The following is an 18,085-nucleotide window of genomic DNA, read 5'->3' as shown; positions in this document are numbered from 1 at the left end:
ACAACATTATAAATCAACTATACTCCAATAAAAATTTAAGAAAACAAAAAACCCAAACAAACAAACAGTGTTTCTCAGGATTTCTTCTCCCGCATTAGGTAGAACAGGATGGCTAGAGTGGGCCCGAGTTGAGTATTACCGTTCTCCCAGGTCAGTTAGGCTCTGGTTAACTAGTTTCCCTGGAGGCAAACCTTGTTAAGAGTCCTCTGGCATATTTCAAGATAGTTCATTTTCCCATCCCCCTGCCAGAAGGAGAAGGGTATTTTTCTCTGACATTTACCATGGGAACCTGGTTCAACTCCTAGTGGTAAATCTTAAAATATTGTGGGGATCTCCCTGGAGTTTTTAAACTCTCAGATTTGTCCATGCTAAGCCCCCAGCAATTCAACATTTACAGTCCAGGTTTTCCTTACCCTGGCACTGGTTCCCACTGAGTCTGCTGCAGTAAGCTGAAACCCGTGACTCTCTGTATTTGCGTATCTCCACAATCTGCGGGGGCAGTGGTTTGCCCTGTGCCTTTCCTATCTCTTATGGATCTAAGAAGAGTTGTTGATTTTTCAGTCTGTTTGGCTTTTTACTTGTTTTTAGGACTGAGTGGCTACTTGCAGACTTCTTACATGTGGAACTGGAAACCAGAAGTCAATTCCATCTCTTTTTAAGAGATTACTGTATGTATGGTAGATCTTTTGTTACAGGCTCCATGCCATGTACCTCTCTATTACACTCTGTGTAATTTCCTCAGATCCATCTTATACTTTACTAATTCTCCTTGCAGCTCTGTCTAATCTGCTGCTTAATCTATCAGTTGAGATTTTAATTTCAGTGACTAATGTCTAAAGAGTTCAAATCTCATCTTATTCACAATATATCTTGTTTTTTACTTACTTCTTATTCATTTTTTAATGATTTAAAAACAAACATTTTGGGCTTCCCTGGTGGCTCAGCAGTTAGGAATCTGCCTGCCAATGCAGGGGACACGGGTTCAAGCCCTGGTCCGGGAAGATCCCACATGCCACACGGAGCAACTAAGCCCGTGTGCTATAACTACTGAGCCTGCCCTCTAGAGCCCATGAGCCACAACTACTGAGCCCGCGAGCCACAACTACTGAAGCCCACGCCCCTAGAGCCCGTGTTCTGAAACAAGAGAAGTCACTGCAATGAGAAGTCCGCGCACTGCAACGACCCCACTCACCACAACTAGAGAAGGCCCGCGTGCAGCAACGAAGACCCAACACAACCATAAATAAGTAAATAAATAAATTTATTTTAAAAAATAAATAAAACCACTATTAAGGAATCCATATTTTGTGGTTAAAACTCAACCACAGGGCTTCCCTGGTGGCGCAGTGGTTGGGAATCCGCCTGCCAATGCAGGGGACACGGGTTCGATCCCTGGTCCGGGAGGATCCCACAAGCCGCGGAGCAACTAGGCCCCTGTGCCACAACTACTGAGCCTGTGCTCTGCAGCCCGTGGGCCACAACTACTGAGCCCGCGCTCCACAGCTACTGAAGCCCACGTGCCTAGAGCCCGTGCTCCACAAGAGAAGCCACCGCAATGGGAAGCCCGCACACCGCACTGAAGAGTAGACCCCACTCGCCACAACCAGAGAAAAGCCCGCACGCAGCAATGAAGACCCAACGCAGCCAAAAATTTAAAAAAATAAATAATTTATAAAAGAAGAAAAACGTAAAGAAAACTCAGCCACAAAAACTAGTGCAAACAGATGAACAGAGTCATCAGATCAGACAGTAGATATCTTCCACAGAAGGCCAAGGTCACACAAACTTAGGCAATGATAACTACGTCCTTATTTAAAATCCTGCTCCGTAACTGACAAATATATTTTTTAACCTTAATTATAAGAGACATGCCAATTTCAGAAAGCCTCCTGAATTCAGAAAGATTAAATTGTGTGTGTTGGAGTGCCGGCGGCGTGGGTGGGGGTGGGGGGGAGGTCTTAAAACCAAGAAAATGTAGTATGTAAGGCAGAAAGCAAGTTTATAACTTAAAATGAGACCCACAACTGCCTGAAAAGCCAGAAAGCAATTACAGAGGGAGAAAATACGTACTTTCTTGCAAACATGCTACATGGAGGAAAGCCAGGTCATTAGAAGACTACATGTGCACACTGGAATCAAGCACTGACTGTCTGCTGCAAATTTTCTTCAACATCCAAGTAAGCAGATAAGATACACTCTCCCACCGACAGCACAGAAGATGAGATCCTTTTCCCTCACTTTTATTATAGCACAAGTTCGCTTCGAAATTGACTCAATCTTTGGGACTGACATGTACACACTGCTGTATTTAAAGTAGATAACCAACAAGGACCTACTGTATAGCACAAGCAACTCTGCTCGATATTCTGTAATAACCTAAATGGGAAAAGAATCTGAACAACAGATACATGCATATGTATAACTGAATCACTTTGCTGTACACCTGAAACTAACCCAACATTGTTAATCAACTATACTCCAATATAAAATAAAAATTAAAAAAAAAAAGAAATTGGGGCTTCCCTGGTGGCGCAGTGGTTAAGAATCTGCCTGCCAATGCAGGGGACACGGATTTGAGCCCTGCTCTAAGGGCTCCCACATGCAGCAGAGCAACTAAGCCCGTGCGCCACAACTACTGAGCCTGCACTCTAGAGCCCGCGTGCCACAACTACTGAAGCCTGCACACCTAGAGCCTGTGCTCCACAACGAGAAGCCACTGCAAGCCTGCGCGCCGCAACTAGAGAAAGCCATGCGCAGCAATGAAGACCCAACGCAGCCAAAAATTTATAAAAAAAGAAACTGACTCAATCTTTCTTCAAAAATGATTACTTTAAAAGAGTAATATTCATCTTACTCTCTCCATAAAGTCAGTCTTCTTTCTGATGATTCTGAAAAGCTCTCTTTTGATTCACTATATAGGTTTATAATTAACTCTCAGAAGACAAACTTATTTCAAGTTACACCTCCTTTGGGTGCACATGCACACACAGAGTACTAACTACAAATAAAACAACACAAAGATTTCTTAAATACTGAGTTCAATCACAGAAGTCTAAAATGAAAACTGAACTTTATATGATGCAAAACATGCTATGATCCAGTAAAGTTTAAAGACCAAGAAAATCAAGAGTAAAAATTTGCTATCAATATTTATTTCACATTTGTTTGTTCTGAAATACTTTAGAAGATGAGGAACAAGGAAATAGAGACTCTATGCTTGCAACATTTATATTACATTCATAAGACCATACATCAAATTACTAGGTCCATGAACTAAACAATGAAGCCCACGAAAGAGGGGAAAGTATATGAAGCAGGCAGTCTCTGACTTAAGGGCTATCTATCTACGAACACTCGTTGTGTCATTCTGAACTTTTTTTCCATTCTGCCAAGAATACCACCCGCAAATACATAACCACTCACATCACTCTGAATCATTCCCTGCCATGATTGCTTTGGGCCTCCTACCTGAACTTCTGCTGAGCCAGTTGCCTAAATCTTGAGAGCTTTCACCTGGCGAGTCAATTTTCTTCTTCAGTTGCCAGGACTTGGGTATTTGAATATATTACAGATTAAAAAACAATAAGAAAGCTTCTGTGGGCTAGCCTGGTAAATCAAACCAACATTCAGAATATCATCTCTGTGAATATGAATTTGAAACTCCGAATCACCAAGTTATAGTCAAATTTCTGGAATTCATCCTATTCAGGAGTTTGACTATAAATAATACCCAGCCTGAAAAATAAGCCCAACTATTCTCCTTGCTAACTGTGAATGTCTGTAGACAGTTCAATTAATATACATTTAACAAATAAATTTAAAAATTATAGATCTAGCTACTTTAGGAAAGGCTGCAAAAGGTTTTAGTTAATAAGCACTACACTGAATAAAATTCTTGTTTGAGTATTAACACAATTTAGAGACCCAATCTCTCTAATGCATCTCTCTCTACGAAATCAACTTTTAGGAATTAAAATATGAAGCTGTGAGGAGTCCAGCTGACTAAAAAGATTCCATTTCAGGATTCTCCAACTCACCTTGTTCTAAACTTCATAATAATCCTAGATTATTGCTTAGGTGTTAAAGGGGCTGGTTCTCACACAGGCTCATATCCTTGATAGATCAGATTTTGGTGACTGAAGGGTAGCAGAATATGCTACCCTAAAATATGCTTCTTTGGCATAAGGATTATTTTTTAAATGACTGAGAAATAGCAGACTCAAGAGAAGCTCTGAAAGTAGAAGTTACCCTTTAGTAAGGGAAATATACGTTTTTAAAAAACTCTTTATTTTATATTGGAGCATAGTTGATTAACCGTGTTGACAGTTTCAGGTGTACAGCAAAGTGATTCAGTTATACATATACATGTGTCTATTTTTTTCCCATTTAGATTGTTACATAATACTGAACAGAAGAACTCTCCATCTGCAAGGGTGTCTTCCTTCTCACTACCAGGAAGAGAAGGAGGGCTGCTCTAAATCACAAAGTTTACTCCAAGAGAATCTTCTCAGAGGAGCAGGCACTAACCTATATCCACGTAACAGACGTCTTGTTTCTCATGATTTTCCTGGTGACCCCCCACAACTGGCCTCCCCACCCTCACTCTCTTCTTTGTCTTTAGCTGAAGATGCTATTTAAGCCCACACTCTAAATCACCTTGGAGATCAGCTCATTTTTCCCCTGGGTACCTCCTATGTACACCAGGAGGTATACTTGTTAATAAATTTGTATTTGTTTTCCTCTTGTTAATCTGTCTTTTATTACAGGGGTCTCAGCCAAGAACTCAGAAAGGTAAAGGGATTATTTTTTCCTCCCCTACAGGGCTCTGCCTTCAAAACCTTAGAATTCTCCTAGCCTGTGATGGGAAAGTACATTACCAATCTGCCACCTCTATCTAACCTAAACCCGTCAATCACAGCTCCTCCTTCTTTTAACTCACAGTTGGCCACTGTCCACATTTAAAACATTCAAGAATCATATATGTTTATAAAGAAGCTGTTTTTGCCTCTTGTTGTGAATGTTTATAGACGTTAATCTATAGGTAACAAATTAAAAAATTTCAGGTCTAACTATCTTAAAGTAGGAAGCCATTCTTAAAAATGGCTGCAACTTTATTTACTTTTTACATTAAGTTTACTAACTTCTAAATTGGAATACTGTCAAATATTTAAAACCTGAATTCTTGGATCACAGTATCCCCAAGCAGAGGTTTACATATTGCTTTTTAAGCCACCACACAAGTGATCTAGTAGAAAACTTTAATGACTTGAGCACAGTTAAATCAGGAAATTAAAAACTGCCAAATATCAACACATAAAAGGACTATATCCAAATACACTACACAAAAAGTAAATAAACAGAATACTAAGATTATATGCAAATATATTATATGGTAAAAGGAAATACACTTGGCTTTTAAAATTCAAGGCCAGAATCTTAAGATTTAAGGATATTTATTTTAAAAACACTTGTAATAAACATAATAATTATGGAGGGTAATGATAAGATAATAGAGTAAGTATAAGAAACAAGCCCAATCAATTTTACCTCAAATTTTGAACCTGAATAAAAACGTCTTTTATTTCTTAAGTAACTGAATCTCAATTAGATTATGAAAAGTAGCCAATTCAATTTCCTAATGCAGAAAGGTTTATATATAATAACCAACAGGTACACTTACTATTCAAAGGAAATGCTAAAAGCTACTTTTACTTATACACTGGAAAATGGGAAAAAGTGCTCAATTATTACTATAATAGTGTGGCTGAAGCACTACCTTATCAAGACAGAGATTCCTAAAACATTTTGCAAAAAAGCTACTCAAAATAACGTGTTCACTTCAGTGTTAAATTTTACCCCGACAAGATTTCTGTAATCTGAGGAGAAATCTCAGATTATTGACTAAGTGTTACTACATTGATTAACCTTTGGTTGATCCTAGGCTGTAGGATCCATCTGTTTTATTCATTGCTATATTCCAAGTTCCTAACACTATATACCTCATACCTGACAGGTACTGAAAAAACATTTGCTGATCAAGAAGTCGATCTTTCAATTGGCTTCATTGTTTACTGGTACTCTTCTTACTCATTCTATTTCAAACCAAATTTTACATTTGAAAAATCTAAAATTTCTCCACGGATTTTGAAGTTTGTCTTTTTATCTATGAAATTCTGAAAAAAGCTCTCCTTTTTCCTTTATTTCATTCTATTCATCTAAAGTCACGAATGAACTATTCCTTTTTTTTTTTTTTCAAGCCTATTTCAAAATGTACCAGGACTACATTGAAAATCTCTCCCATGGTTTTGAGTATCTGGAGATTGTGGTCAGGTAAGAATGGCACAGCCAAAGCACCAGACCTAATTAGGATACCAGTTAGCTCAGGGCTCACAGATAGTCCTTCCTGGCCTTTTAACTTTTACCTGAAACACGAAATTCATAAAATCTAAGATAATTCTAATTTAAAGTATTATTTTAAAGCACTGGACTTACCATTATAGGTTATTCTTGGCTTTGTTAAACACATCACAAGATGCAAATCCATTTCATCTGAGGGTACAAATTTTGAGCATACAGGACACTTAAATCCTAAAAAGTAAAAGAAATCCATGTTACTTCACTACTTTGAATATCCAACTATGCTTTTTAAAAAAGCAGAAGAATTTCAAACTTCAATATTACACTAATACACTACCTATGTGCAACTTAAGTTGGGAAAACAGTTTGTGACTATAATATCTGACTTAAATCAGTTTATAAACAGCACCTGATTTCAAATAAAACAAGCTTAAATGAGGAGAATGTAGTTCACTACAAAACTCTTGCACCCTTTTCTAATGTATGGGTCCAATCATTCTTGTTTCTAATTTTTTACATTAATCTGAACTTATGATTTCATTACAATAGCTGTTTATTCTGACCATCCTTGCGGAAAGTACCTTTCCCAGCTTATAGTATAATTTGAGTCGCAAGGTTTTATAGCTAGGTAGTACCTTAGAAACTATTCTACTCCACTGACCTTTAAAAAATTTATCTAATGAAGAAAGTGAAGCCTTTCACAGAACAGCAAAATCAGGTCTAGAATCTATCCTGACTCCTAGTATAGTGGTCTTACGGCCATACCATGCTTCTGAAGTCACAATGCAAACAGAAAATAGCACCAAACAGCAGATTTCTCGTCAATTTTGATACAAATATTAGCTAGTTTCCTACAATATTCAATCTGTACTAAGTATTTGCCTGAAGTACTCTATTAAAAATAAATTGGTAGACTGAAGGAGGAAATGTTATGCATTCAGCTCTATCCTGCTCCCTCACTTACCAAGGGTAACTGTCCATCCATGGTTCCCTGCTGCTTCCCTGCTGACCTACTGCTCCCTTCTCCAACATCCCCAACCTGCTTGAGAAGTGAACTGATCCAAGAAAGTCCATTTATGGTTTGGTTAGGAACAACAAACCAGGGTGGCACAAAAAGATGGTCTGGGCCAATTTGTTCTTAATGACTTAAGAAACAGCAAGAGAGTACACTGGTCAGCTGTAGACAGCTGAAGCAGAAAGGTCACATGTAGGTAAAGGTAAGAGAGACTGGGGTGGGGTGTCTATTCTGTAGTCTGAATTTATAAGAGAACAGAAACTATCAGTAAGCACAGGAAAATGGTTCACATGGAGATCTTAGAGCAGATGTGCAGAGAGGAGCAAAGTGCTGTGAAAGACAACAACTAATAAGATGGGTGGTGAAAAAAAAAACCAGTCCCTAAAGCTGCCTCAGATTCTGGTAGCTCTACTTCTAGTACATGTGTGTTCTTACAGACATTCTCCTCCCTTTGTCGTGACATGAAACTCACTGCAACCCAACATGTCAGACTAGAGTCATACCTCGTGCAAAGCTTTACTGAATAAGAAAAGGTTTTGGCATGGGTACTTAATCCAGTTATTCGACTTCTTAAATGAAATACATGTTTTTGAGCATGGTTTTTCACACTGTATTAAATACATTTTAAAAGAAAGGAATAAAGGTATGTTTACTTCCCACTTCTTCAAAACCACCAAAATGAAAAAGAAGAGAAAGCAAAGGGGATTAATCTAAAATTAAACTACAAAATAGCTATAATCCCCAAACACAGACTATAGCAATACTGCAAAATATGGATCAAATGGGGAGAAGACAAAGAGACTCTCAAGCAGCATTCCTATTTCCAGGACCAATAATAATCTTTTGCTTAAAATTGTAAAAACTTTCTTCCCTTGAAGTTACACAGGACTTAAAAAAAAAAAAAGTACCCAATTTTCCAACTGCTGATCAAAATCATCTGAGTACTGGCACATAAACTCTAAATTATCAAACAAAAGTGAAATACCATGAACCACTGAGAGCCATCCAACTGCCCACAAAGTAGAGCCTAAGGAGAGAAACTGTATGTATAAAGAACCACTGCATTTCTAATTAAATACAATGAATTGATGTGTTTCTTTCTCCTTACACCTAAAATCTACTAAAAGTGAGAATAAATATAACAAGATAAAGAACTTGAAAGGAGACAGCAGCAGATGAGAACAGATGAAGGAATTAACAGGACTGAGAAAACAGACATCCTAAGTGTCTGCAGAAGTAAGCCAATTCTCACTACATAATTCTCGAAGGACTCAGGAATCTATACCTCCAATAACTTCCCAAAACAATGGTGAGGCGTGTGGTTAAAATCTAGACTGACTGAAAGACTTAATAAAAAAGATCCCCAAGTCTCCAACCCATGACATATAGCCAAGCAACTACAGTTTCCTAAATAGAGCAGAATGAAGGTCTACTACAGGAAAAAAAAAAAAAAGACCCAAAATAGATTGGCTTGAGGACACCAGGCACAGCAAGGTGAAGGGAAAAAAAACAAGGGAATAAATAAATATTTATGTATGGAAAAGGGCCCTTCCCAACAATCTCCTTTTCTCTATCTCTACCAAGACACTGGTAGAGTCTTCTCTTAAATCAAAAGTTCCACAGAATGAAACAGCAAGAGATCCTTGTCTGTTCACAAGTCTTAGCCTTACATATAGAGCTTCCAAACAGCTTTTCAGGGCTTCTCTCATAAACATAATGCAACAAAAGAAAGAAATTTGCACATGAAAACACAGCAGAAACAAATTCAAAAGGCTAATGAAAATATTTACAACTCTTATCACAAAAGGACAATATCCTTAATATACAAAGAACTCTTTAAAAAATGAGGAAAACCAAACACCTGTTAGAAAAATGGGCAGAAGTTTTAAACAGACATCTCACCAAAAAGAAAGATATGTAACTAACGCTTAAACACATGAAAAACTGTAGTGTCATAATGAAAGAAGCACTTTCAAGTTCTTCTGTTTATTTCTTTACTCTCATTTTAGTGTGTTAAGGAGGGAGGAAAGAAACACATGTGTTTATTTCACTCTGTTTTAACTAAAAATCCAGGTGGTTCTTTGTACATACTGTTTTCTCTCCTTGGGCTTTACTTTATCTATCTCTACATTAAGATATCATTACTCTTCCCAGATTGGCAAGAACTCAAAAGTTTGACAACACATGGTTGGTGAGGCTTTGGAGAAACAGGTACTTTCATATGTTGCTAGTAGGAATGCAAAATTGTACAACCTCTACAGAGGGTAATTTCACAACATCTAACTAGATTACATGTGTATTTACCTTCTGATCCTGCAATCCCACTTTTAGGATCTCTCCTTGAAGGTATGCCCCCACCAATACCAGAAAACACATGCACAGATAGAGGATTATGGGAAGATGGCAAAGTAGGAAGCACTAAGGGAATCTACCTCCCCACCTAGACAAAAATTGAATGGGCAGAATTTGTTTGAAGGAACTATTGTGGAAGTCTGGAATCTGTTGAAGGCTTGCAACTTCCAAAGGAAAGAAGACTTGGACAATACATTGCGGTTCATTTCAGCTCTTAGCACAGAGGCAGTTATCCTTCCCCCCATCCCAGCCACATGGCAGGCAGTGGTGCACCTGTTCCTGGAGCACCTTGCACACAGATTACAGGAGTGAGGGTAGGCAAAAAGGACCCTGTGCTCCAAATACTGGGAATCTGCGCTCTGATTGCTGATTGCTGCTTCTGATCCAGGAGGCACAGACAAAGAAAAAGGCAGTCACTGTTGTTGGACCTCCCTCTATTGTTGTAAGCCCCTTCCCCTCTAGCTGAAGAGACTTCAAGGAGATTTAAAGGGATTGTGCCTCTCTGGCCCTCTTCGTTTTTCTCTTTTTCCCCTTTGGAGAGCCAGACATTAAAGACTAGCACATTTCAAAACAATTGGTTATATGAGGAAAATTAGAAAGTGACTATGCAGATTCAGGAAAGAGTCCAAAAAGACCTGAGAAGTTTATACCTCAGGCTGATGATCCTTAGCACAGAGACAGCCTACAACACCCCCAAAAAACAATAATAAAAAACAGCAGACCCCAGGGAAGGGGCAGAATCTGATTTCCAGAGTTACCACATTATTAGATTTAAATGTCCAGTTTTCAGAAAAAAACAAAAAATAAGGCATACAAATGAACAAGAAAGTATGGCCCATTCAAAGAAAAAAAAAAAAGAAGACAGCAGAAACTGCCCATGAAAATGAACTGATGGCAGATATATACTAGAAAATGACTTTAAAATGCCTGTCTTAGAGATGCTCAAAGAACTAAAGAAAGGTGTGGAGAAACTCAAGAAAATGATGTATGAACAAAATATCAATAGATAGAAAACTTAAATAGAAACGAAGAAGAAATTCTACAGCTGAAAAGTATAATAACTGAAATGAAAAACTCACTAGAGGGATTCAAAGGCAGATTTGAACAAGGCGAAGAAAGAATCAGTGAACGTTAAGATAGGACAATAGAAGTTATCATGTCTGAGGAACAGAAAGAAAAAAGTTTGAAAAAAGTGAACAGAGTCTAAGAGAGACCTGTGGGACACCAACAAGCAAACCAAAATATGCATTTGGGAGTCTCAGAAGGAGAATAGAGAGTAGAGAAAATATTTGAATAATAGCTGAAAACTTCCCAAATTTGATGAAAGACATGAATATAAACATCTGAGAAGCTCAACAACCTCCACGTAAGATGAGGCCACATCAGGATACATTATAATCAAACTTTCAAAAGACAAACAGATAATATTGAAAACAGCAAGAGAGAAGTGAGTCATTACGTACAAGGGATCCTCAATAAGATTACAAGCAGATTTCTCATGATACACTTTGGACTCCAGAAGGCAGTTGGCAGATATATTTAAAGTGCTCAAAGGAAAAGACTGTCAACTAAGAATCTTATATCCAGCAAAACTTCTTCAAAAGTGAGGGAGAAATTTTGAAATTCCCAGATAAAAGCTGAGGGAGTTTGTTACCACTAGCCCTGTCCTACAAGATATGTTCAATGGAGTCCTACAAGGTGAAATGAAAGGATACTAGATAATAACGCAAAGCTGTATGGAGAAATAAAGATCTCTGTAAAGGTCTTCAGGTCAAGAGAAACTGTTTACAAGGTGCTGTACTGGAGGAACTGCACCTAAGAAGCTTCAACCATATTTGGACTTGACTTAGATAACAAGATCCTGGACTTCAAATTGATCCCTTAATGGAATGAGACTGTCTGGGTCTTAGGAACAAAGTGAGTACGCTTTACATATGGAAGGGATGTGAGTTATGGTTGCTAGAAAGCGCACTAGCAACCTACCTATATAGAAATATACATACACACACACACACACACACACACACACACACACTTATTTACCTCAGTCCACTAAAAGAGCCTAGAAGCAATGACATTTCAGTAGCAAAAAGGATCCACCCCCAGATTTTGCGTTCTAAATATCATTCCCCCCACAAAAAGCTATCCAGAGATAGCTGCTGTCAATTTCACGCGTCCTGTTCCTCACATTAAGGAGTCTAATTCTCCTCCCCTTGAATCTGGGCCAGCCTTAATAACTTGCTTGATCAATGGAATGCATGACTGATATTCTGGGATTTCTGAGATAAATCTTAAGATGGCTTGCAGCTCCCATTTGGGCCTTTTGGGATGCTCGCTTTGGGGACATTCCCTCTCAAACCCAGCTGACACGCTCTGTGAATCCCAGGCACACAGAGAGGTCATGGGTAGGCATTCCAGCTGACAGCCCAAGCTGAACTCTGAGCTAACAACCAATATCATTAAGTTCCAGGCATACTGAGTGAGCTACCTTGAATGTTGAGTTACTCTGACTTTCAGATGACTCCAATCCCAACTTCCAACTGCAACTGCCTGAGAGATCCCAAGTGGGAAGCCCATCTACTGGTCCTACCTTACTCACAGAACCTCAAGACATAATACATTTATGTTTTAATTAAAACACACACACACACAGTAATTTACTGTGGCACTCTTTGAAATAGCATAATATTGGAAACACATAAGAGATTCGGTGAATAAACAATTATGCATTATGCAACGGAGTTACTACACAACTATAAAAAAGAAATGAGAACGGTCTCTATAAACTGATATGAAGAGATACCCAGACTATATTAACTGGAAAAAACAATGTGAAAAAGCAGGCATATGTTATGCTAGCTACTGTGCAAGAAAGAAGTTTAACTAAGAATACATGTGTACGTGTATACCTGCAAAGAGAAAAACAAGGAAGGATAAATTTCTAATTAAGGTTTACAGGGGCTTCCCTGGTGGTGCAGTGGTTGGGAATCTGCCTGCCAATGCAGGGGACACGGGTTCAAGCCCTGGTTCGGGAAGATCCCACATGCCACAGAGCACCTAAGCCCGTGTGCCACAACTACTGAGCCTGAGCCTGCGCTCTAGAGCCCGCGAGCCACAACTACTGAGCCCATGCGCCTAGAACCCATGCTCTGCAACAAGAGAAGCCACCACAAGAAGCCCTCGCACCACAGTGAAGAGCAGCCCTCGCTCGCCACAATCAGAGAAAAGCCTGTGCGCAGCAATGAAGACCCAACGCAGCCAAAAACAATAAATAATAAAATTAAATTTTTTAAAAAACTATAAAAAAAAGGTTTACATACATGTTACCTACAGGTGGTAAATGAGAATGTAGTGAAAGAAAAACTTAAAGAAGGTACTCCTGAGTCCACCTTTTAATAAAGTTTTTAATAAAGTTTGAAAAAAACTTTATTTTTTAATAAAGTTTTTTAAAAATATTTAATAAAGTTTTTAAAAAAATATTTGTTTATTTATTTGGCTGCGCCAAGTAATAAAGTTTTTGACTTTTGAACAATGTTAATAATATATGTAGTCAAAAATTAAAAATAAAAAAGGATGAGGAAAGTCCCTAGTAAAAGTAAATATAAATGGAAACAAATGAACTTAACTATATATCAAACAGATACAAAGAAAAATACACACACACACACACACACACACACACACACTTATTTAGCTCAGTCCACTAAAAGAGCCTAGAAGCAATGATACTTCAGTAGCAAAAAGGATCTACCCCCAGATCTTGGGTTCTAAATATCATTCCCCCGACAAAAAGGAACCAGGGATCCTTGAAAAAATGGCTGGTTCTAAGTCTGGGGCAGGGAGTAAAAGTTGAGCCTTGAATATCTTGTTGTGCCAGATTAAGGAAGTGCTCAAAAACTGATATGGACACACAAAAAGGCACAGAAGCCAGTTTCAAAGGGCTTCTCCCTGTCAAATTTGGACAATCTAAACATAAAAATGGATGACATAATAAATTAAATATTTTAAATTTAATAAGAATGTGAAAGTACAAATGGATAATTACACATTCTGAAATATCAACCCCAAATCACTTAACAAAGATTAAAAGGTACTTTTAAAATGGAGAAACTGGCTGACATTACCTTAAACAAATGTCTAAACTTAGTATCACCAACAAAAGGGCAAGCTGACTATCTGTGCTCCCTGATATGACACACTGAGAACATATACTTAAGTATATTACTGCCAAATATAATTTGAACCTAAGTATGAGGATATTTAGAAAAAGCCTCCAACATATAAGATGTACACCAAAACAAATTAATAGAAAAGGAAAACTATGATAAAAGAGTCAATGCAGAAAACAAAAAAACTTCAACACTGCTGACACCCCAAAAATCTTATAATTAAAAGATTTCTATTTATTTTTGCTTCTATCTATTTATTTAATTTTGTTTCTATATATTTGTTTTGGTGTCCACCTTATATGTTGGAGGTTTTTTCCAAATTTCCTCAATTGTCCCAATAATTCAAGATGATACTACATCCATGAAATAAGAACAGGAGGCTATAAAACTAGGAACAGAGAAGCAAACAAAAGCTCTGGAAAATTAAACTTTTGGTAGAAATTAAGAATTCGAATAGATGGTTAAAGTATTAACTTTGAGGTAAGAATGATGCCAAACGATAATAACAATTAACATTTACTATGTACCAGGAAATTATCTAAGCACTTTGGATGAATTAACTTATTTATCCTCACATCCTTTGAGTTAGGCACTGCTATTCAATATTAACCCTATTTTACAGATAAAAAAGAGAAAGGGTAATTAACTTATATAAGATCACACAGTTAGAAACTGGCAATGCAGAATTCAAATAGGCGTTCTGGATCCAGAGCCTAATTCTTAGCCTAATCCATTACTCATCTTTTTTAATCTCCCAGGAAGTAAAACCAAAAGTCAAACAGGAGAGTAAATAATAAAATCAGAAGATCAATCCAGGTGGTCTAACATCTAATCAGCTAGAAACAGAATTGAAAAAAGAGGAAGAAACTATCAAAGACAATTTCCCAAACTGAAGCTCATGAGCATACAGATTGAAAGAATGTACCCATACAACAACTGAAAATAAAGAGCCATACCAAAGTACATTACCAGGAAATAACAGAGCATTAAGGAATAAAGAACAAAATCTAAAAGTTTTCAAAAAGAAAAAAGATCACTGTAAAGTATCTAAAACAGTTTCCCAGACTTTTATATTCTGTCTTTCATGATAGTAATATTTTTGGAGAGTCTAGTCCAATTGTTTTTCAAAATCAGAATGGCGTTAAGTGTTCTCAACAGCAACACTTGAAAGAAGATGTGAAGCAATAACTTCAAAATTCTAAAAAAACTTTCACTTAGACTATATATACAAACTATTACATATTCACACTTGATTGATAAAAACATATTTTCCTGATTAAAAAAGCATCAAAAGCTTTCCTTCCCATGTGCACTCTTGAGAAACTTCTAAGAACATGTGATCCACTAAAACAAGGGAGCAAACAGAGCAGAGGAAAACAAGACAAAGACAGCAAGATCAAGGAAACAAGATCTCTCATAGGAGAAAGGTGAAGGAAAGTCCTTGGATAGTTGTATAGCAGGTCTGGAAGGTTATTATTAGTCCAGATTGTAAGGAGAGTAGACTGCTCAAGAAGCGGGAGAAGGCAGAGGAGAGGAGGACAGAGAAGGGGAATGGGGGGGAAGGGAGGAGAGGGAAATGCAGGGGAGGAGGGGATGGGGGAGGAGTAGGGAGTGAACTGATAAGGTTTCTTGATGTGTTTAATCATGTGGAAAACAGTACTGTACTTAGTTTTATAATTCTTTGGGCAAGTTTGGGAAAAACTGATAGGAACTTAGAAAATTAAGTAAGCAAATAGATGAGGCAATTATTAACTATGAGACAAACGCATAAAAGGAAATATAATCCATAGCCATAAACAATGAGCATCAATTTAAGCAAACTGTCATTTAAAAAGACATTCAAAAGGTGGAAAGATAAAATAAAGCCAGGTGAGGTATGTAAATCCTCATCTTCCATAATAGGCAGTTAATAGTTAGCATCTAAAGTAAATTAAAAACAGGAATATAGGCACATTATTTATAAATAGTAATATTCAGTAAATATAAATAGTAATATTTATAACCAAAGTAAATGTTATAACCAACACCTACAAGTGTTGAAAATAGGCGTCCCCAGAAATTAAAAACTCGGAGTTGGGGAAGGTTGATGCAAGAGAACGATGGTTTTTATTTTAAGACTATTTTATATTTTCAAAATATATACATATATTACATTAGTTTACTTTTTAAAACTATTTTAAAGGAAGAAAAGCATAGAACATATTAGCCAAATGAAAATGTTTTTGTAGGAACATGTCTCAACTGAAGCTGTAGGCTGCCCCAGATCACTTCCTCTGCCCCCTCTCCCCCCCACACACACACAATGTCTTCACTCACAACAGGCCCAACTAGAATTGGCTCCATTCTTTGATGAATAATAAGAAAGAATTCATTATGGGACCTAACCATTGAATCTACCACTTAAGGAAAACAAAAACATTAAAAAGGCAGATAAATTAGACAACTCAGAAAATTAACTCAAGAAACAGCTGTCATAGTTCAGGAAATAAATTAAATATAACAGTATACTGGTAACAAATAAAAACTACAGAAGAAATCAGAAGGAAGTAGAAATAACTAAGGATAACATCACTGACATGGACTGCAGACTTACGAAAAACAAAACAGAGATGACAGTGATTTGAAAAAAGATGAAATGTATGGAAAACAAAAGGCTAATTGGTTCTCTCAAAGAAGAGACTTGAATCCAAAGCACAGAACAAAATTACCAAAGATAGTAAAAGAAAGAATCCTAGTGAATATCTAGACAGAAAATGTAAGATGTCTACAATTGACAGTGAGGATGGCAGAAATAATACTGGTCTCAGAATTATCCACAGAATAATACACAGATTTTACTTGGGACACATTTTATCTGTGTGAGGGGATGGGGGTGTCTTCAGAACTCTTAAAAAGGGGAAAAAAATTAGGACTCAAGTAATCTATATCCTCAAAAGTTCAAAGACTCAAGACCCAATCAAGATCAGAAAGAGAAAAGCAAATATCGTATATTAACACATGTATGTGGAACCTAGAAAAATGGTACAGACGAACCAGTTTGCAGGGCAGAAATAGAGACACAGATGTAGAGAACGAATGTATGGACACCAAGGGGGGAAAGCGGTGGGGGGTTGGGGAGGTGGTGGTGGGATGAACTGGGAGACTGGGATTGACATGTATACACTGATGTGTATAAAACTGATAACTAATAAGAACCTGCTGTATAAAAAATAAAATAAAATTCAAAAAAAAAAGATTCCACATAAAAGTGAAAGAAAAAATAAGACCCAATCAAGAGATTAAACGAAATAAAGAATTCAGGAATGGACAAGCTGTGGTGTTTTATATATATATATATATATATATATATATACACACACACACATACACACACACACACACACACATACACACACTTATATGTACATACACACATACACTGGTACTACACTAGACACATTATTACTTATTTAATTGAATAGTTATAAAGAATGGTAGGAATTATTGCTACAGTATATAAATATTAGGAATGTCAACAATGTAAAAATGATATACCTAACAAAAATTGAGATGAGAATGGCATGATCTTGTTGTGTATAAAAGGAACAAGAAAGACTGAGATGCAAGAAGAGAATGAACAGTAGAAATGAGCTAGATCACCCTGTTCTTTTAAAGCTAAGTACAGAAGTACTGAAACACTAATGTTATTATTCTCTCTCTTCTACCCTAGAGAACTTCTAGGTTGTCATCAAAACCCCACACAGGAGTCACCTTTCTCCAAGAGTCTTTCCGTAAAGGCTATATAGAATGCTCCACCTCAATGCTGATTTAATCATCCCCTCCCTTTGTAGCTCTTCTGTACTTTGATGATACTTCCAATACTGCAATATAAAACATGGCACTCTAATTACTTACTTGTATGTCTATCTTCCTTACTAGCTTTAATAGTCTAGTGAAAATACAGTCTTTGAAGTCCAGAAGACCTGGGTACAGACGTGGATATGTAGTTTCTACTACACACAAACTATGTGACCCCAGGGAAGGCAAGTACTTAAGTCCTCCAGGTCTGATTTTTTCCCTATAAAACATTGATAATATCACTTACATACACTGGCAATCTGATGAGGATTAAAGATTACAATAATGTATATAAAGTGCCTAACACATAGTAGGTATTCAATAAACAGTGGCTATTATTTATTGAAATTGTCCC

The 18,085-nt window shown here is 37.1% G+C and overlaps 1 protein-coding gene across 1 annotated transcript in view; it reads right to left on the bottom strand.

Annotated features, from left to right (window-relative positions):
* The window catches only part of ZNRF2 (zinc and ring finger 2), a 97,229-nt gene that overhangs the window by 37,488 nt on the left and 41,656 nt on the right, over positions 1-18,085 (bottom strand). Inside the window, exon 2 of the mRNA XM_029233317.1 lies at positions 6,493-6,588. Within this exon, the coding sequence (XP_029089150.1) occupies positions 6,493-6,588 (96 nt within the window). The remainder of the gene's footprint in view (positions 1-6,492; positions 6,589-18,085) is intronic.

Source organism: Monodon monoceros, unplaced genomic scaffold, assembly GCF_005190385.1.
Source record: "Monodon monoceros isolate NGI ecotype Baffin Bay Population unplaced genomic scaffold, NGI_Narwhal_1 Super_Scaffold_2, whole genome shotgun sequence".
Lineage (NCBI taxonomy): Eukaryota > Metazoa > Chordata > Mammalia > Artiodactyla > Monodontidae > Monodon > Monodon monoceros.
The sequence above is the reverse complement of the archived record's forward strand: the minus strand, read 5'-3'. Positions and strand labels throughout refer to the sequence as shown.